The 21306-nt window shown below is 41.8% G+C and overlaps 1 protein-coding gene across 7 annotated transcripts in view; it reads right to left on the reverse strand.

The window, feature by feature from the left end:
• Positions 1-21306, reverse strand: part of TANC2 (tetratricopeptide repeat, ankyrin repeat and coiled-coil containing 2) — a 281058-nt gene that overhangs the window by 111736 nt on the left and 148016 nt on the right. For all 7 annotated transcript variants that reach the window (XM_079798830.1, XM_079798833.1, XM_079798832.1 and 4 more), the window contains 2 exons: positions 12043-12229; positions 10469-10732 (listed from right to left, as the gene is read on the reverse strand). In XM_079798830.1, the coding sequence (XP_079654956.1) occupies positions 10469-10732; positions 12043-12229 (451 nt within the window). The remainder of the gene's footprint in view (positions 1-10468; positions 10733-12042; positions 12230-21306) is intronic.

A 21306-nucleotide genomic window follows, 5' to 3' on the forward strand; every position in this document is an offset into this window, starting at 1 on the left:
TGAAGAGCAGGCTGTGTGGGGCGACAAGGCTGGCAGGGGGGTTAGTGAAGGACAACCAAACGACTTAACAGCAGGCTGCATGGGGCGACCAGGTCGGCGGGGTGGCCATGAGGGGCGACCAGGCTGGCAGGGGGGGTCAGTTGGGGGTGACCAGGCCAGCGGGGGGGGGGCAGTTGGGGGCAACTAGGTCAACAGGGGTGGCAGTTAGGGGCGACCAGCTGGCAGAGGGGGGCAGTTGGGGGCGACCAGGCCAGCCGGGGGGGGGGGGTGCAGTTGGAGGTGACCAGGCTAGCACGGGGTGGGGGGGCAGTTGGGGGCGATTAGGCTGTCTGGGGGGGGCACTGAGGGGTGACTAGGCTAGTTGGGGGGGTGACCAGGCCAGCAGGGAGGGGGCAGTTGGGAGCAACTTGGCCAGCAGCAGGGGGCAGTTAGGGGTGACTAGGCCAGCAGGGGGGCAGTTAGGGGCGATCAGGCAGGCATGCAGAGGCAGTGAGGGGCAATCAGGCCGGCGGGGTGGGGGTGGGGGCGGCAGTTAGGGGCAACCAGGCAGGCAGGTGAGTGATTAGAAGCCAGCGGTACAAGATTGTGAGACGGATGTCCGACTGCCGGTTTAGGCCCGATCCTGAGGATCGGGCCTAAACCGGCAGTCGGACATCCCCCCTGAGGGGTCCCGGATTGGAAAGGTTGCAGGCTGGGCTGAGGGGACCCCCCCACCCTGTGCATGAATTTCATGCACTGGGTCTCTAGTTCTATATATATAAAAGGCTAAGTTGACTTGCACATGCGCGATCCATATAAAGCTCTTGCTGGTGCCAATCACACGCATGTGTTTCGATTTGTCATTGTCAATCATGAATTTGGTTGACACTTCTATTATAGAGAAAGGGTGAATAGCGATAGTAAAATATTTCTTCTAATTAATTTCCTTTCAATGTGCATGAATCTGTGTACCAGGCCACTAATGTTCATATAATCTTCCTTCAAGTACTCCTTTCAGATACTCTCTCTCTTTATTTGTGTGTGGTTAATCCTCACTTGAGGATATTTTTTTCCATTGATTTTTAGAAAGAGTGGAAGGAGGGGGGGAGCGAGCGAGCGAGAGACACATCAATGTGAGAGAGACACACATCAATTAGTTGCCTCCGGCACTCACCCTTGAACTGGAATCGAACCCTTGACCCTTCGGTCCTTGGGCTTATGCTCTAACCATTGAGCAAAATTGGTCAGGGCTCTCAGGTACTCTCGATCTCTTAACTTTTCTCTAAAATACATGCCACTTTCTATCATACTATATAAATTACTTATTTATTATGTTTATTTTACTTTCCCTGGCTAGAATGTAAGCTCCATGAAGTTGGCAATCTTTGTTTTGCTTATTAATGATTCTTAAGTGCTTTAAATATTGCCTGGCATGTTTAGAGTAAATCAGAGTGCCCTGCATATAATGCTCAATATAGAATGAATTCCTACTTAGATACAGAAATCTGACTGGCTCTATCCTTATCCTTAATATTTTGACATAATTTTTAGAAGTTAAAATAATGCTCTATAAATGCTTGTTTAATGACTCAACAATTGTATTTAACATATACTTTGTGTTTTGGTTACATTTAAACAATCAATGAGTAACAAATCAGGATTTGTCTTATCCAGTTATTTGAAAGCTAAAGATGAAGGAGGTGGCCATAACAACAACACCTTGTACAACATCATCCCACACAAACACCAATGATATATCTAATAGACATATACATTCTCATCTCATGATGCTACTCTTACTGTAAAATTGTATAGGCAAATATTTGCGATAATTCTGTCAAGTTAAATTAATACTATAATACTTAAAGAACACTTTCCAAATATGTTTAGAAGAGATGATTTGGTAAGTTTAAGGGAAATAAAGAAATAAGAAAAAACAAATCTGTAATAAACCTTTCATATAAAAATTAAGTGCTTTAAAAAGTAAACCCATAAAACCTGTCAATAAAAAAGCCTTCTCCATTTTCAGAGAAGGAAGAGGAAGTAGAAAAAGGGAGCATATTATTTTTGAAATTTCATTAGATTGGAACAGCTGACTCACTTATAGAACATTTAACTGACATACTTTTTAGAATTCAAAATAATTTAATACACAAAGGGGCAGAAAAAAAAATTCAGAGACAACATTTAGTACAAAACATTCCAGAGACAGCTCTATATTGAATTTGAAACCAGTTTGAATTATTTATTCTTTTATCAGTTGCTATTACTGCAAATAGATTTTAGCAGCACAATTGTCATTCTGGCTGATCTGAGAAGGGAGCCTGGAATGACACTTAGTTTGCAACAGCCTGGGCAAGAAGCCACTCTGAGTCCTTACACCTTTAGATTCATTAAGCCAATGTTCTTAGGTCTGAAAAGCCCATCTGGATTTTTTGTAAAGTCCTCATTACAGTTCCTGATTCGATTCATTTAAATCCCTCGGGAGTCCCATTTTTGCATTTACCTGATTCTTAGGATCCTTTTCTTAGGAAAATGTGCAGCTCCAAACATTAACAAGTAGATGGTGAAAGTTTATATTTTAACTGACTTCTGTTGTCTGTATGTTTCCCTGATAGACTGACTCTTCATTTTCACACACAGCATGGAGGACAGCTGTTGCAAGTGAACATTTCCTGCTTCCCACATCCCTCCAATTCATTGCCAATTTCACTTTAAGACATCATGTATGACCATAGACAGCCTACTCTGATAATTTCTGCCATGCAACCGCAAGTCCACAAGGGTTCTTTATTTTCTTCTAATACAACAGGCTTAAAAATAAATATGGAATAGTGATTTACATTTTGAAAACAATAAAACACACAGTTTTAATTTTCTCATACTTAAGACTTTTAATTTAAAGGTATATAACTAAATTTATATTTGGAAAACTGAGTTACCCCAGAAAAAACACAAGCTTTACTACTGTCAAAACTCATCTTTAATGACTTCGTCATTTTAGTTAAAAGCTCTTGTTTTCAGTAAAGAGTACTTTTTACATATGTGGTATGTGGAGCTTTTAATTGGTATATCCTATCTAATAAAGCAGTAATATGCAAATTAACCATCACTCCGCTACACCCACCACCCACGCCCACCAACCAATCAAGAGTGATATGCAAATTAACCCAGCCAAGATGGCAGTTAACTTGCATATCCAGGCGCAGAGTGAAGACTGAAGACAGTGGAGAAGGAAGCCAAGCACTGCAGAAGGGAGCAAAGCTGCAGAGAAGTAAGCTAGCGGGGCGGTGGAGAAAAGAGGGAAGCAGGCAGGGCGGGGGAGAAGGGAGTGAGCGAGGCAGTGGAGAAGGGAGTAAGCGAGGCAGTGGAGAAGGGAGGAAGCAAGGCAGCGGAGACGGGAGGGAGCGAGGCAGCGGAGACGGGTGGGAGCGAGGCAGCGGAGAAGGGAGGGAGCGAGGCAGGGGAGACGAGTGGGAGCGAGGCAGCGGAGAAGGGAGGGAGCGAGGCAGCGGAGACGGGTGGGAGCGAGGCAGTGGAGAAGGGAGGGAGCGAGGCAGCGGAGACGGGTGGGAGCGAGGCAGCGGAGACGGGAGGGAGCGAGGCAGCGGAGACGGGTGGGAGCGAGGCAGTGGAGAAGGGAGGGAGCGAGGCAGCGGAGACGGGTGGGAGCGAGGCAGCGGAGACGGGAGAGAGAGAGGCAGCGGAGACGGAGGGAGAGAGGCAGAGGAGACGGGTGGGAGCGAGGCAGCGGAGAAGGGAGGGAGAGAGGCAGCGGAGACGGGTGGGAGCGAGGCAGTGGAGACGGTAGGGAGGGAGCGAGGCAGAGTAGACGGGTGGGAGCGAGGCAGCGGATACGGGTGGGAGGGGGCGAGGCAGAGTAGACGGGAGGGAGCAAGGCAGCAGAGACGGGTGGGAGCTTCTCTCAGGCTGCAGGAAGCCCTATTCCTGCAGGAGTATTCCTGCAATGGGCGGCTAGTCTAACTATAAGATTTTACCTGTTTGAGTCTTTACGTTTCTAAAAGTATACAGTTAAATCTAATAGACCAATATATTTATACTTATAATAAACAGACTTCTGTTTTACTAGTAATAGTTAATAAAAAGTACATGATTGCTTTTAAATTTCATTATATAGATTTTTTCATTTTTTAGTTAAAAGCTCAGAAAAATTTATGCCTTAACTGGTTTGGCTCAGTGGATACAGTGTCAGCCTGTGAACTGAACGGTCCCAGGTTCGATTCTGGTCAAGGGCATGTACCTTGGTTGTGGGCACATCCCCAGTAGGGGGTGTGCAAGAGGCAGCTGATCGATGTTTCTAACTGTCTATCCCTCTCCCTTTCTCTCTGTAAAAAAATCAATAATAATAAAAAAGCTCAGTAAAATTTATGCCCTAACTTGTTTGGCTCAGTGGATAGAGCGTCAGCCTGCGGACTGAAGGGTCCCAGGTTCGATTCCGGTCAAGGGCATGTACCTTGGTTGAGGGCACATCCCCAGTAGGGGGTGTGCAAGAGGCAGCTGATCAATGTTTCTCTCTCATCGATGTTTCTAACTCTCTATCCCTCTCCCTTGCCACGTGTCCTTTCCATTCTTTTTAAAATCAAGGGACTTAGGGAATAATACAAAGTTTTAGTTTTTAGAGTTCAATCCAGCAGCAGCCTCAAGGACTGTAAATAATTCCTTGACAATTTCCTGGTCCTGCTCCATGTGGCCCTATAACAATGCCAACAAACTCAGGCAAAAAGAGGGTGCTTCTCTTCCCCCAGTGGAGAGCAGTCTGCAACACAGCAAGGACCCTTTAAACAACTACTCCCCTAGGTGTTTTTTTTTTAAGTGATGCAAATGGTATTTTCACATCATTATTCATCATTATTTAGCCTCTAAAATAAATAATTATATTACTCATACTGAGATAAAGTTTTCTTAAAAGAGAAATTTAAAAGCTGGATTTGAATAAGGCCTTTTATTATTGGCATTTCATCACATACCCCTCCTTCCCTGCTGTACATATGCTTAGAACAATTTAATAAATATACTGTATCTTCCCTCTCTATTTCAAGCTCTTACCATAGTTAAGATCCTTAATTATTTCTGTTAACCAAGGAGATTTGATCTTCCCCCAGTTTGGGGAAACCACTTCTATGTACACACTGGAAAGTAAAGGAAAATATGTATATCTAGAGCTAAAATGAGAAGAGGGCACCCTCTTGAGCTAAGAAAATTTATTTTAAAAGATGATTTAGATATCTAATCATTTAAGCTACCAGAGATGGTGTTCTTATCAAATATTTATATACATTATACAGTTAGCAGGATAATACCATATGCAATTAATTTTATTTTTCTACATTCAGGAAACATTTCCAACCTATAATCCATTCAATTTTAAAAAGAACTGAGTCATTTTTCTGCCTCTTTGTGAGGACACTGAAACCATGATTGTCAGACACAGAAAACCTAATACAAACTATTCCCTGACGTATGACTTGCCTTGTAGGAAATAGTAGGTCTGTTTGTATTACATTCAACACTGACAAGAAATGATTATCTGATTAAGTATTTTGTTCAACATAGTCAATATGTACTATGACAGTATAAGCTCCTATTCTCCAGGACAGAACTAACTGCCTTCTGATGGTGCATTTAACTTTTACCCTTCCTTTCCTTTGGAGAAGCATGATCAGTACTACTTAGAATTTGAATATCATTTTTAGTCAGTGTTATAGGATGACCATTGTGATTGGTAAAAAAAAAAAAAAATCAATAATTAAGGTCTGTAGGAATAATAATTTGTGCTAATATTATTCCCCCACTCTTTTTTTTTTTTTAATATGAGGGGGACAGGAAAGGAAAAAGAAGAGAGAAGAAAACAATTTAAGTATGCACAAGACGTATTTTCCAATACTTGAATAAAAACAAACTCCAATAGCAAAGAAAAAAAATCACTGTTTCATGATACTTGATATAATCGGCATACTTTCTATTAAAAAGATAAAGAAACAATGATAACAGAAGCACAGTTCATAAAAGAAGCACAGTAAAATTTCTGTGATCCAAAAATATATCAGTAAGAAATGAAAAAATAAGCGACAGAAAATATTTTGCAAAAACATCTGATAAAAATATTTATCCAGAATTTACAACAAATTATTACACAAATAAGAAGACAAATAACTCAATAAAAATGTGCAAAAGGTTTGAGTAGATATTTCATCAAAGAAGATATATGATAGCTAATAAATACATAAAATGTGCTCAGCATCATTAGTCATTAGAAAATGAATATTAAAACCACAACAAGATAACATTTCATACCCAATCAAAAAGCTATAATAAGGGATAAAACAGTAACAAATGGTAGAGAAGATGTGGAAAAACAGGAATCCCCCTACTGTGGGTGGAAATGCAAAATGGTGCAGCCACTTTGGAAAACAGTTTGGCAGTTTCTTAAAAAGTTGAACATAAATTTACTTTGATACATCATAGGCATCTATCCAAGAGAAATAAGGACATATGTCCACCCAAAGAATTACACATGAATGTTTGTAGCAGCACTATTCACAATAATCAAAAATTGTAAAAACCTAAATGTTCATCAACTGGTGAATGGATAAAATCGTATATAATAAAAGCATAATACGCAAATTGACCAAACAGCGGAATGACCAGTCGGCGGGGTGGAGGGGGAGGGGCAGAGCTGGCAAGCAGGCAGCACCAGGCCAGCCAAGGCGCGTGCCAGCGGGCAGAAGGACGAGACGGCAATCAGGGGGTGGCGGCAACCTGCGGCAGTGGAGGGGCAATCGGGGGGGGGGGGGGTAGGGCTGGCCACTCACCGGCCAGTGCCATCCCCTGATCGGCCCACCTGGTGGCCTTCCACAGTGGGAGGCCAGACTGCGGCTTAGGCCCACTCTCCACGGTGAGCGGGCCTAAGCCATCAGTCAGACATCCCCTGAGGGCTCCAGGACTGCGAGAGGGTGCAGGCCGGGCTGAGGGAACCACCCAAGTGCACGGATTTTTGTGCACTGGGCCTCTAGTGTAGTAATAATAGCTGTAACAACTGAATACTATTTGTAATAAAAAGGAACAAACTTCTAATACATGGATGAACCTCAAAAACATTATAACAGACATAAAAGACCACATATTGTATGACTCCATTTATATAAAATGTCCAGAAAAGGTAAATCTATAAGATAGAAAGTAGATTAGTAGTTGCCTGGAGCTCGGGATGGGAATGAAATTAATATTAAATAGACATGACAAGTCTTATTGGGATAATAAAAATGTTCTAAAACTGATTCATGATGAAGGCTGCATAACTTGGTAAACATATGAAAAATTACTGAGTTGGGTGAATTACTCAATATGGGAGAATTTTATGTGTAAAATATAGCTAAATATACTTGATTTTAAAAAGAATAAATTTCACAGAAACTGCTGCTACTACTGAACTAAGGTGGAAATTAGAATAATTTCTGGCCAGTCTGGGTACCTAACAACTTCAACAAATGAATAAGTAAATTATCAATTTATTGAAGTTATTAGGTTAATATACACTAAAAAGAGGTATTTCTTCAAAGATCAAGTTATGTTGCCTCAGACTATTTCTAAATCAAAGCCAAGGGAAAATCCTTCTAGAAAGAAGTTTAAAAATACTTTAAAATTTATTTTAAATTGAGGTATTATTTACATAAAGTATGTAAATCTTATGTGTATAGCTCAATACATTTTTTATACACACACACATGCCACAAAGAGACACACCCATGCAACCACCATTCAGATCAAAATATACTAGTAGAAGGCTCCTTTACTTGCTATTCCCATCAAAAGTAACCACTACTTTAGCTCTATCACCATAGAAGTGCCATAGTTTTGTCTGTTTTTCTGAACTTTATATAAATACACATACTTCATACATTCCATAATGTTGTCTGTAGCAGTAGTACCTTCTTTTTCATTGTTGTATACAATTTGTTTTCCAGTCTACTGTTGACAGACAGTTGAATTTTCAACTTTTGGAAGTTAAGAATAAAACAGATACAAACATCCTTATTATTTGTCTTTTGGTGAACATTAGAACTTATTTTTTATGGGAATCCCATATAGGAGTAAAATTGCTAGATTTTAGGTAACATGCATTAATAGCTTTATATGTCTTTAATAGATCTTGCCAAGCAACTTTTTAAAGTGGTAGTATCAATTTATTAATATACTCCCACCAGCAATGTACGACAATTTCAATTGCATTATATCATCACTATCACTGGCACTGCCATTCCTTTTAATTTTGTGGGTATGGGTGTAGTAGTAACTCAGTGCCAAGAACCGTGAAGGATCTGATATTTTGCAGATATTACCTAGAATATTGGCATTTCCTAGGATTTTTATGTAAATGGAATCATATACTATGTACTTTAAAAACAATCTGGCTTCTTTCACTAAACATAACTATTTTGAGATTCATTAGTTGTTATAGTGTAGCATCCATCTTATATAAAAACTGTTTGAAATTTTAACCCTGCTATTTTGGTTTCTGTAAATGCTTGTATGCTTAAATAATAAGGAAAATAAGACTACTCCCATTCCAGAGAGGCCATAAACTATGCCCCAGACAGAGTTGTCAGTGCTGGAACCAGGCCAGGCCTTGAGATATGGTCTTATGGCCCCTTCCCAGCACATAGGCCTTCTTTTTCAGAAGGTCCAGAAGTCTCATTCCAAACTTGGAAAACAAAGAACTAGAAAAAGTATAAATAGGGAAAGTTTCCTCCATGTTGGGGGCTCAGAATTTGAAAGACACATTTTTCTCTGGGCCTGTGCATAATTATAATAAAATGTAACTCCCCTTTCTCTAAGCGTTGCTTGGTTTTTCTCTGGTCTTCTGTAACAATAGTATCAATAGTTCATTTCTGCCCTAGCTGGTTTGGCTCAGTGGATAGAGCGTCAGCCTGTGGACTGAAGGGTTCGATTCCAGACAAGGGCACGTGTGGGAGGCAACCAACTGTTGTGTGTCTCTCTTACAGTGATGCTTCTTTCTCTCTGTCTCTCCCCTTTCCTTCCGGTCTAAAAACCAACAAAAATCCCCCCCGCCGCCCCCCCCACCCCCACCAAACAAACAAATAAATAGTTCATTTCTTTTTGTTGCTGGGTAGTATCCATTGCAAAGATATACTATAATTAGTTTATCCATTCACTGTTGATGGGCATTTGTTCACAATGTTTGGCTATTACAAAGAGATTTGCTATAATCATTTGTGTATGTCTTTATGCTTTCATTTTTGTACATCTACTTTTATTTGTATAAATACTATTGGGCTTTTCACCTCACAATGTCTTTCTCATAAGGTATAGCATCTAGGATTCTAATATGACATTATGGGTAAGGATCAACATATTTAAAAAAGGCCTAGGAGAGAAAATATTCTATCATCATATTAAAGCAAATAATCTTGAAAAATTAATAATAAAATCTTCTGAATTACTGTTCTGCCAGGTGAGGCATTGTCCACATAACCAAATGATGACAGATGCTGATGGTCTCCCAGAGGTTGGAACAAAGAGTGATGGTTTAGGAAAGGTATGAAAATGAAAAAGAACTGGGAAAGGCAAGAAGCATTACACTATCACCTGCATAAATAATTATATCTGGGAACTAAGAGCACTTGACTACAGTAAGTAATTTATTATCTTGTATCAGTAAAATAATCCTATCCAGTCATTCATCAGGCAAGTGAAAAAGACTAACTGTGATTTTATAGTATGGACAACGTTCAAATTATGACACATTTTTAAAATGCCAGGATTCCCAATTATTCTGCAGAAGTTCTTGGTCTGAATTATTAAATAGTAACTTAGGTGTAGGAAAAATATCTTTAGACATCAATTCTAAATAGCTGCTTAAGAATAATGGCTCTATATTCCAGCCATTTAAACTTCGGAACCATTCCTTTATGACTGAGGCTGCTAGTGGTATTTATGAGTTATTCTTTAGCAATGTAGGCACCTGGTAATTCTTTTATAATAAGATAGCCAGGATACTGTGAAAACAGTGAGCTCTTAGAATATGGAAGTGGAATTCTTGCCTCTCTACCACTCCCTCAAACTACAGAGGATGATTTCTGATAATACAAACTCTACTGAAATATATTTCAATTTAATTTAATGTTTTTTAAAATTTTAAAACCTCAAACTGAAATCCTTTCAAAGACTTCTGTGAGAAAAAATATTTTTAGAAGTTCAACAATATACTTTATAGATTCTTTTTCTGATTTTGTGCATGTTTTTTGTATTTTGGGAGAACTAAACAATCAACCTTTTGAGGAACACAAGCCTTCCCCCAAGTTAAAAAAGATATACACATGTATATTACCTAAACACAAAAGAGCAGCTTAATCAAAGAAGATGAATGGGAAATTTAAATACTGTTAGATAATTTATTTTCATTTCAATATATACGCCAGTAAAATGGTCATTTTTTTGAAAACCTTACCTGCTACTGAATTTGGTCGTGGCATAAGATACAGAGGAATAGATTGTACTGATTGCGATAAAACTGTTTCCAAATTCCTCTCTGGGATCTTATTCAGACTATAGGTGGAAGCTGTCATATTTTCATCTACTCGGTATAAACAGGAATCCATGCTGGATTTTTGAGACTGCCAAGGTTTTAGATTTCCTCCAGATCCTAATTCTTTACTGCTTTCCCCAACATATTTTGTGCGTTCTACATTTTCAGAATAGCTTGTCAACGTAGCTAGAAAAAAAGAGTAAAATGAATTGTTTAAAACAACAACAACAACCCTGGAGATTAATCTGTTAGTACTATGTAAATTCAAGACTAGATAGTAAGAATATTAGTTACATTATTTTTTAAAAGTTACTGATGATCTTTTCATTTCCACCGTGAAGTTTAGATAATTGAAACCAAAGTATATCTCTCACATATTTTCTCTTATCTCTCTTATTTTTACCTTAACAACTCTATTTAAATAAATCAAACAAACTCATACATCAGTGCTAAAGGACAAACAAGGCAGGCCTATCAGTACTAAAATGTTCAGAATTTCATCAAAAGGAAATTTATATAATTTTCATGAATTACTGGAGTGCTCCAGAGGTCTCAAAAAGATCTGTATATTTATACTCTTTTTATCTTATATTTTCCCTCATTTAAATTTATTTCCTGATCCTTTATATGTAACAAAGAATTAGAAAAAAAGAAACAGTCCCTAAGAAGAAGCTAATAGAGGAGAAAGAATCTGTCCTAATAAGGAGGCAATACAGGGCCTTGTTTGTACACTTCAACTGTAGCTCTAATCCTATCTAGTCCCTTAATGAAATCAAACAAAAACTGAAAAGGCTTCCAGAACTTTATTGAGTCTTATCACTAATTATAAACAGGAAAATTTCCATCAACCTTAGATATGGAAGGGCTCAAATACATTAAAATCTAGATTATAAAAATCTCAGCAATAATTATAAAACAAGAATATCATCCCAGGAGAGTTTTTAAATGTTAGTTCATATTCTCTTCTTTCATTTTAAATATTCGTATTGTTAAAAGAAGAGACCTAAGTTCATGAGGTAATTTCCATGTTTCTTTTCAGTGAAGTTTTCTCTTTGGAAATTTAAATGGAGTTCTGGACTTTGTAGTAGCAAGGAAAGAAGGTGAATTACAAAGGAAGACACCCTGGTTGCCTTCCTGCTTTGCAGCTCTTTATCAAAATATGTCCTCCTTGCATCTGAGAATTAAGTGCTGCCAACCAGTCTCCATATCCCCACTGATATTAGGGAGCCCAGTGCCACGGCAACATCTCCCTGTCAACTCCATCAGAGTGGGCAGTCACTATCAGGCTTCTCAAAATACCAGTGGCCCCCACCTCCACTTAGTCATGAGTTATCCTTTTCATATATTGTTCCTATTACCCTTTTTATATATTCCTGGATTCAATTTGTTAAGAGTTTTGTTAAGGATAACAAATACCAGCTTTTTTGAAAACTGTAAGCTTGTGTAATTATTTTTTAAAAAAAGACATAAAATGATTAACATAAAAACCAACTCACCAATGATGCCACTATCTCTGCTTTCGAGGGTGGAGGTTGGACTAGTGACAGCCCCATAGCTGCAGTCCTTGGCTGTTGCATTTGTACTGACTGGTGGGAGGGTGGAGCAGGGGCTACTAGCTGGTGGAGAGGCAGTGCTGCTAGTCAAGGTGGAACAGGGACTTATCCGCTGGGTGATTGCTGAGGTCTGAAAAATTGGAATGAAAAATAAGATAAACTCACCAGCTATTAAAGTAAAATATTATCTTATGGTAAAACAATCTTTGATGAGAAAAAAGAAAATCTGCATGCAGCTTTTACATTTATTGCGGTTCTATTTGTTTTTGCCTTCCAGGATAAGATATTCTGCATTCTACAATTAAGGTGATACTTAAAATGAGCAGAGACTGTGGCCAGTTTTTCTGCCTAGGAAATTTCCAGTAACAAGTATTCTTTATCATTAACACGAATTAATGGAAAACAGTTTTATAATATATATAATTTTTATTTTTTACAGAGAGGAAGGGAGAGGGATAGACAGTTAGAAACATAGATTAGAGAGAAACATCAATCAGCTGCCTCCCGCACACCTCCTACTGGGGATGTGCCTGAAACCAAGATACATGCCCTTGACCGGAATCGAACCTGGGACCTTGCAGTACGCAGGCTGAGCCAAACCAGGTAGGGCTGGAAAACATTTTTAGATTAAGCACAAGTTGATCTTGCTAAGTTTCCAATCAATAAAATTTCTGAAAGCTTGGAACTTTGTCTTGTTCATAATTTTTCTTTGGATAGAAAAAAACCCCTACAGCTGAGAAAAAATTAAAAAAAGGTTCATAATGCAAATAAGTGTGTTTTGGAAAAACATAGGTGGCTGCCCAGAAATAATAAATGAATGCAGGGAAAATGCTTTAATCTAAAAGTTAGTCTAATAAAATAGATCAAACAATATTAATTTAATTAAAAACTAAATTTTTCTGTAGAAACTGATTACTGACTAAGATCTCTTTGTATCCTGAGTAATTCTTACACCTGAAGTTATCTCCTTTTTTAAGTTTTTGATGGGAAGGAATAAAAATAATCACAAAAAAGATTGGTGGTAATATATTCGATTTACTGAGTTTAATAATAATTCACTTTTCTTTAGCTCTTTCTACTCAAATAAATTACTAACATAATGAATAAAAGTACTATTTTTTCAAACACTAAAGAAATTCTATCCTTTTCAAAATGTGTGTTCAGTGACAAAATCACATGAAAGAAAACTGATGATAAATTTCACATCTTTAATTCTTAATTTTAAAAGAAGCTTTTCAACTTCTTTAAATAAAGAGTCTTCATATTCTCTCTGCTAAAATTGAAGATTTACATTTAATATTTGATTGGAAAAGGTGTTGATTACTAGATATGAGGATATTAAGGCTCTTTGACTCACCCTAAGATATTTCTAGATGAAATCCCTTGTATTAAATAATTTGTGTTGAAGCCAGGTTTTTATTTTCATTAATATGCTATAAGCAGATCATAAAAGATACATTCAGCTCAACATGCACAAGTGACATTCTCAGAACCCTACATCCAAGTAAATCTTTTCAATCATATCAATAATATGGAACTGATTTTTCCTAAAACATAAGCTATCAAATCTATGCCATTTCTTTTCTACTATAGAATTTTTCTCCAGAGTAGGAAGGAGTTTCAATTTCTTTATAATCCCCTCTATCTTTACAAAATATCAGATGAATGATTTTTAACTGGGCATGCAGTAGAATCACCTGTGGAATGACAAAAACAAAACAAAGCAATCTTTTCCCTCTTTTTTTACTGAATTTATTGGGGTGACACTGGTTAATAAAATTATATAGGCTTCAGGTGTATAATTCTATACATCTGTATATTGTATTGTGTGTTCACCACCCCAAGTCAAGTCTCCTTCCATCACCATTATATCTTCTACCCCCACTTTCCCTCTGGCAATCATCATACTGCTTGTGTCTGTGAGTTGTGTCTTTTTTTTTTTTTTTGCTTAATCCCTTTATCTTTTTCACTGAGTCCCCCAAACTCCTTCCCCTCTGACAGCTGTCAGTCTGTTGTCTGTATCTATGAGTCTATTTCTATTTTGATTATTAGATTCCACATAATGAGTGAAATCATATACTTGTCTTTCTCTGACTGGCTTATTTCACTTAGCATAATGTTCTTCAGGTTCACATGCTGTCACAAATAGTAAAATTTACTTCTTTTTAATGGCGTAGTAGTATTCCATTGTGCAAATGTACCACAGCATTTTTATCTACTCATCCACTGATGGACACCTGGGCTGCTTCCAGATCTTGGATATTGTAAATAATGCTGCAATGAACATAAGGATGCATATATTCTTTGGAATTACTGCTCTGGGTCTCTTAGGATATATCCCCAGATGTGGAATTGCTGAGCCATAAGACAGTTCCATTTTAATTTTTTGAGGTAACTCCATACTGTTTTCCACAGTGGCTGTACAAATCTGCATCCCCAACAACAGTGCATGAGGGTTCTCTTTCTCCACATGCTCGCAAGCGCTTGTCTGCTGGTTTATTTTTTCTTTTTCTTCTTTTCATTTTTTCTTCTCTCCCCCTCCCCGCAGCCTCAGTGTATTACAGTGATTTCCACAGGCACCTCTTCCTTGGGAGTCAGCCACCCTTTCAACCTCTGCCTTCTAGGCCAGTGGTCGGCAAACCGAGGCTCGCGAGCCACATGTGGCTCTTTGGCCCCTTGAGTGTTCTTCTTTTTTTTTTTTTTAAATTTCTTTATTGATTAAGGTGTCACATATTTGTCCTCATCCCCCCATTCCCATCCCACACCCCTCCCCATGGATGCCCCAAACCCCTGTTGAACTTAACCATTGGTTAGGCTCTTATGCATGCACACAAGACCTTTGGTTGATCTCTCCCTTCTCCCCCCACCCTCCCCTATCCTCCCTCTGAGGCCCGATAGTCCGATCGATGCCTCCTTGTTTCTGGTTCTGTTCTTGTTCATCAGTCCATGTTGTTCATCATTTCCCCTAGATGAGCGAAATCATGTGTCACTAGAGATATACTTATAAGAATTGAATGTGCGACGAGCAATAATAGTTATGCTGACAGGCAGATGAATCAGTCTGTAGTGAGTTTCTTTCTGGACCAACAGTTCTTTTGAGACCCAATATCAATGTCCACCAGTTCCTTATGAGTACGTGTCGGCACTGACCCCTCAGCTCTGGATGGTGGACAAATGGTGGTAATGCAGGTCCGACTCCCTCTGGTTTGGTCTCGGCCGGACCCAGGGGCCCACGGCCTCACCCGGACCCGGGGCCAGGCTCACCCGGATCCAGGGGCCTACGGCCTCACCCGGACCCGGGACCCAGGCTCACCCGGATCCAGGGGCCCACGGCCTCACCCGGACCCGGGGCCAGGCTCACCCGGATCCAGGGGCCCACGGCCTCACCCGGACCCGGGACCCAGGCTCCCCCGGATCCAGGGGCCCACGGCCTCACCCGGACCCGGGACCCAGGCTCACCCGGATCCTGGGGCCCACGGCCTCACCCGGACCCGGGGCCCAGGCTCACCCGGATCCAGGGGCCCACGGCCTCACCCGGACCCGGGGCCCAGGCTCACCCGGATCCAGGGGCCCACGGCCTCACCCGGACCCGGGGCCAGGCTCACCCGGATCCAGGGGCCCACGGCCTCACCCGGACCCGGGGCCAGGCTCACCCGGATCCTGGGGCCCACGGCCTCACCCGGACCCGGGGCCAGGGTCACCCGGATCCAGGGGCCCTCGGCCTCACCCGGACCCGGGACCCAGGCTCACCCGGATCCAGGGGCCCACGGCCTCACCCGGACCCGGGGCCAGGGTCACCCGGATCCAGGGGTCCACGGCCTCACCCGGACCCGGGACCCAGACTCACCCTGACCCAGTTCCCAGCCTCACCCGGACCCAGGGGCGCGCAGCTTCACCCGGATCCGGGACCCAGCGGGGTTTCGTCTTCTTGATCCCATTTCCTGTTGGTCAATTCCATCTCAGTAATTCCTTCGGCCATTTTCTCAGAGCTCCAGGGCAGCCGCCGCAGAACTCGTTGGGCGGCGGGCTCGGCGAAGCTCCGGTGTGCCCGGTGCGCGGCAGCGGGCTGGTCCGGGGTGGCTGCGTCGGCCCTTGGGTCTGCAGCGGTGGCCTGTCACCGAGCGTGCGCACCTGGCCGCTTCTGGGGCGTTGAGATTCTTGAAGGACTCGGAGGTCAGCAAGCGCGGAGTCTCCCACCCCATGTCTCCCAGTGGCTCGTCTGTCCGTGCTCGGCAGCGAGTGGGGCCTTCCCCTCAGCCGGAGACCGCCGGGGGAACTGCGCCGAGCACGTTCCAGGCCGCCACTGTGTCGCCTGAGCCGTAGTTCTTAAAGTGTGATCTTTGGGTCACCGGCATCAGCATCATCCCGAGTACCCCTCTCTTTTATTCTAGTTGTAGAGCATCTGCTCAGTCAGCCCTCCGGTGGTTCTGGATGGTGTCTGCTCTGCTCTCCCGTCGTAGTCTCAAAATTGTTGTGGTAGGCAACAATCAGGCTTCCGCCCTATGCCTCCATCTTGGTCTTCCTTTGTATAGTTAAGTCTTGATTGTTGTTGGTGTCGCTGGGAGGAATTGTCCTCCAGGCCAATTGGCCGTGCGGATCCTCTGTGTCTATAAAGGAAGAGTTGCTGTGTAGGAGACAGATTTATGGGCCGGGTCTTGGTGCAGCAAGGCTTTGGCGCTCACTGAGTCTGCCTCTGGAATGTGTCCTTTATGAGAGTGGTTGAAATCTGGTGTCATCTCACACCGACCACTAGATGCCCTTGTTTCTGGGTCTCCAATGGTGTGTAGGTCAGCTACTACCTGAGACCACTCAGCAGGACTTACGGCAAAAACTGCAGTTTCCTCCTCCTGTCTGAGCGTCCCTAGAGCAGTCCGACTAGAACCGCAGTTTATCTGGTCAAGCTGCCATAGGGCAGGCCACCCACATGCAAAAGCCGTTGCTTGGAGCCCAGGTGGGCCTGCAAGACGTGCGGGGCGGACCTGCAAAACGAGCGGGGCGGGTCCCAGGGCGGGGCGAGTCTCAGGGTGGGGCGGGGCCTCAGGGCGCCACCAGGCCATGGCGTGGCGAACCACACTGGCTGCAAGTCTGCTTTTTCTGCTTTCCACGTTTCTAAGCCCCCTCAGTTCCGCACTCCAATGCAGCAAACACTGATTGCTGGGCGCACCTCCACAAGGAAGTCACTCCCACTCTCCGATCCAAAGGCCGAGAGTCCAGCCTCTCCCCGCAGGCGTCTGGGGAGCTAATCTCCCCTAGGGTTGGAACAAAAGCCACAAGTCCCTTCCCCCGACCCACGCGCCTCTGCACCTCAGCTCCTCCATAGTTCGCTCTTTCCTCTTCTCTCTTAGCTGTAAATCCACCATTCAGCCAGCTCTCCTGTGGTTCTGGGTGGCAGACGCTCTGTGCACGGCGAAGTTCCTTTGTTTAACTTTGAAATTGCTGTGCGCGAAGTTCCTTTGTTTGACTTTGCTGCCTTCTTGGTTCTCCTCTCTCAAAATGGCTAGAGGACTTGAGTGTAAGACAGGAAGTCCTAAGAATCCTCTAAGTCGGTGTTGGCGGTCTCCGGGGCCCCGAGGATCTCAGTGGGGAGCTGGGCCAGGTCGGTGACGCGGGTGGGCCCGTCTCGCAGAAAGATGGTCTCTTCCTTCACCGAGAGCCGCTGCGCCGAGTCCGCGGCCGCCGCCACAGCAGCTGCCGCGGCGCCCACGAGCTCATGGCCCCGGCTGCGGTGTTGGCTGAGAGTAGCAGCCGCCCGGACTGGGGAGACGCGAGCAGGAGTCGCCGCGCTCACCAGTCCATCTTTTAGTTGTTTTTCCGAAACTGCCATGTGAGGCAACAGATCAGCCGTTCACCTCCGCCGCCATCTTGGCTTCTCTGGCCCCTTGAGTGTTCTAATGCCACTTCTTCAAAATAGACTCGCCCAGGCCGAAAACCGACTTCTGCGCATGGGCCACGAAGTTTCAATTGCACTGTATGTGTGCGCCCGCACGTGGTATTTTGTGGAAGAGCCACACTCAAGGGGCCAAAGAGCCGCATGTGGCTTGCGAGCCGCGGTTTGCCGACCACTGTTCTAGGCCAAGTATGCTCACTTAAGGGTCCTTTCCTGTAAGACAATCTCATGGAGACTGGGCCATGCCCGGAATAGCCCAGCCAAGGCCTAACAGGCGAATCTACTCCCAAAGGGCTGACACTAGTTGCCAAGAGCCGAGCCCAGCCTCTAAGACCCCAATTAGTCCCGAATAGACAAAGCCGTTCCCGAAGGGTGGAGTCTAGCCCTGCAGAACTGAACCAGTCCCAAAGGATGGAGCTAAGCCCAGAAAAGCCGAGCCCAGATCTGAACAGCTGTAGCCAATCCCAAAGGGGGGAGACTAGCTCTGTTGATTTATTGATGACAGCCATTCTAACAGGTGTGAGATGATATTTCAGTGTGGTTTTAATTTGCATTTCTCTGATGATTATTATTGTGGAGCATCTTTTCATATGACTATTGGCCACCTATACGTTCTTTGGAGAAGTGTCTATTCCAATCCTTTGCCCATTTTTTAATTGGATTGTTTGTTTTTTTGGTGTTGAGTTTTATAATTTTTTAAATAAATTTTGGATATTAAGTCTTTATCAAATGTATCAGCAAATATGTTCTTCAATTTGAATTTTTTCTTGTTTCTTGAGATATGCCTGTAATACTATGAGTTTCCTTCTCAGGACTGCTTTTGCTGTGCCCCGCAGATTTTGGGTTGTTGTGTTCTCATTTGTTTCAAGTTATCATTTGATTTGTCCCTTGATCTCATTGTTAACCCATTCATTGTTTAGTAACATGTTATTTAGCCTCCGCATCTTTGTGTGTTTTTCTGTTTTGTTTTTTTCCTTGTGGTTGATTTCTAGTTTCATGCTATTATGGTCAGAGAAGATGCTTGATATTAATTTCAATCTTCTTAAATTTATTGGGACTTGTTTTGTGTCCTAACATGTGGTTTATCCTAGGAAATGTCCCAGGTGCACTTAAAAAGAATATATATTCTGCTGCTTTGAGGTGAAATGCTCTGAAGATATCAATTAAATCCATCTGATCTAGTGTGTCATTTAAGGCCACCGTTTCCTTGTTGATTTTCTGTCTGGAAGATCTATCCATTGTTGTCAATGGGGTGTTATAATCCCTACTATGCTAGGGTGGTGCGGCTTAATGATTGAATGTCCATCTATAAACCAGAAGGCCACGGTTTGATTCCCAGTCAGGGCACATGCCTGGGTTGTGGGCTCGAACCCCAAAAGGGGGTGTGCAGGAGGCAGCTGACCAATGATTTTCTCTCATCATTGATGGTTCTCTTTCTCTCTCTCCCGTCCTCTTTGAAATCAATAAAACTATATATTTTTAAAAATCCCCTACTAAGACTGTATTACTGTCAGTCTCTCCCTTTATATCCATCAAGATTTGCTTTACATATTTAGGCCCTCCTATGTTGGGTGCTTAAATGTTTATAAGGTTGTATCCTCTTGTTAGACTGCTCCCTTCATCATTATATAGTGTCCTTTTTTTGTCTCTTTTATTTTAAAGTCTGTTTTGTCAGATATAAGTATTGTTACCCCAGCTTTTTACCCCTTTTCATTTGCATGAAATATAAGCATGCTATCTTTGTTAGTACACTGTCTGGCTCCGAAGAAAAGTCACCAAATGAACATGATCTCCTAGTTCATAGTAATCTTCCTAAGGCTTGAACTTCTGATTATCAATTTAGTCACTTTCTTCTGTAGTTCCAAGATAGTGTTATGGTATACTATACTCCAAGAAGGCTATCATTTAGCTTTATTATTAACGAGAGGCCCAGTGCACGGATTCGTGCACTGGTGGGGTCCCTTGGCCTGGCCTGCAAGGATTGGGCCGAAACTGGCTCTCCAACATCCCCCAAGGGGTCCCGGATCGCAAGAGGGCGCAGACCAGGGCAAGGGACCCCACCTGTGCACAAATCCGTGCACTGGGCCTCTAATAGGCATATAAGATCTTTGGTTAATCTCTCTCCCCCCCCCCCTGCTTCCCTCTGAGATTCATCAGTTTGTTCCATGTTTCAATGCCTGTGGTTTCCACTCCTGTGTCAAGCTTCTGACCCCTGGTGGTCAGTGCGCATCATAGCTACTGGCCAGTCGGCTGGTCGGCCAGTCAGCTGGTCACTTAGACTGTTATATATATAGATACTTTGCCTTTGTTTAATGCTATACAGTTTTTAAAAATTTAATATTTCATTTACTCCTTTATTAACTAAGTATAAGACATATTATTTCCCTCATTTAAGAAATTTGAAAATGGAAGTATGAAAGCTATGAAGTAGCTTATTTTTTACATATACATATAGCTTATATATTTATATACTAATAATATTGCATATTATTTTATACCCTTTATTTATATGGCATCTTACAGCTTACAAAGTATTTTAATATTTATGATTTAACTTGATCCTAACAACAATCCTGTCAGGTGTTATTATTTCATATTACACTGGAATAGTATGGTTCTTAACAGACTGCATGGATTTAAATATTATTAAACCACTTTCTGGCAGTGTGTTCCCATTTTTTTAATATCTAAAAGTTAATATAAATGGACTCTACTATATTGGGTTGTAAGGAAGCTTAAACATATATACCGTAGGACCTTGGGTTATGTCGGAGATCCGTTCCTACTGCACGACATAATGAGATTTTCGCTGTAAGTCGGAACCCACCTACATAAGTATCTATGTCATTCACATGGAGCACATACACAGCAGTAATGAAGTGAAACAGTAAAAAAAAATTAAAAGAAAGGTAACAATTCCTGACCTTTACTTGTGGTAAATAAATAATAAAAAACATAAAGCACATATGTACATACATCGAAATGATGGAACTTTGTGGGGTTTTTTTTAAATAAATAAATGGAAGATGGCAACGTAACCACGAAAAGACGTACGTTGAGTCCGACATAACCCGAGAACTGCCTGTATATCAATTTTACTTATTGGTTTATTTACCCATTCCTTTTCTCATTCATTCAATAAATGAATCAAAATCTTAACATGATTTTTTAAAGCTAAGAAAGAAACTTAAAGATGTTTTATAAACAGAACAGATAAAGTGATTATGAAAAATTAAGTTGTATCTTCAGGTATCAAAAAGCATTCAACAATTGGGATTATTCCTCTCAAAACACACACACACACATACACACACACACAC

The sequence above is a fragment of the Cnephaeus nilssonii genome, assembly GCF_951640355.1.
Source record: "Cnephaeus nilssonii genome assembly, chromosome: 19".
Classification (NCBI taxonomy): Eukaryota; Metazoa; Chordata; class Mammalia; order Chiroptera; family Vespertilionidae; genus Cnephaeus; species Cnephaeus nilssonii.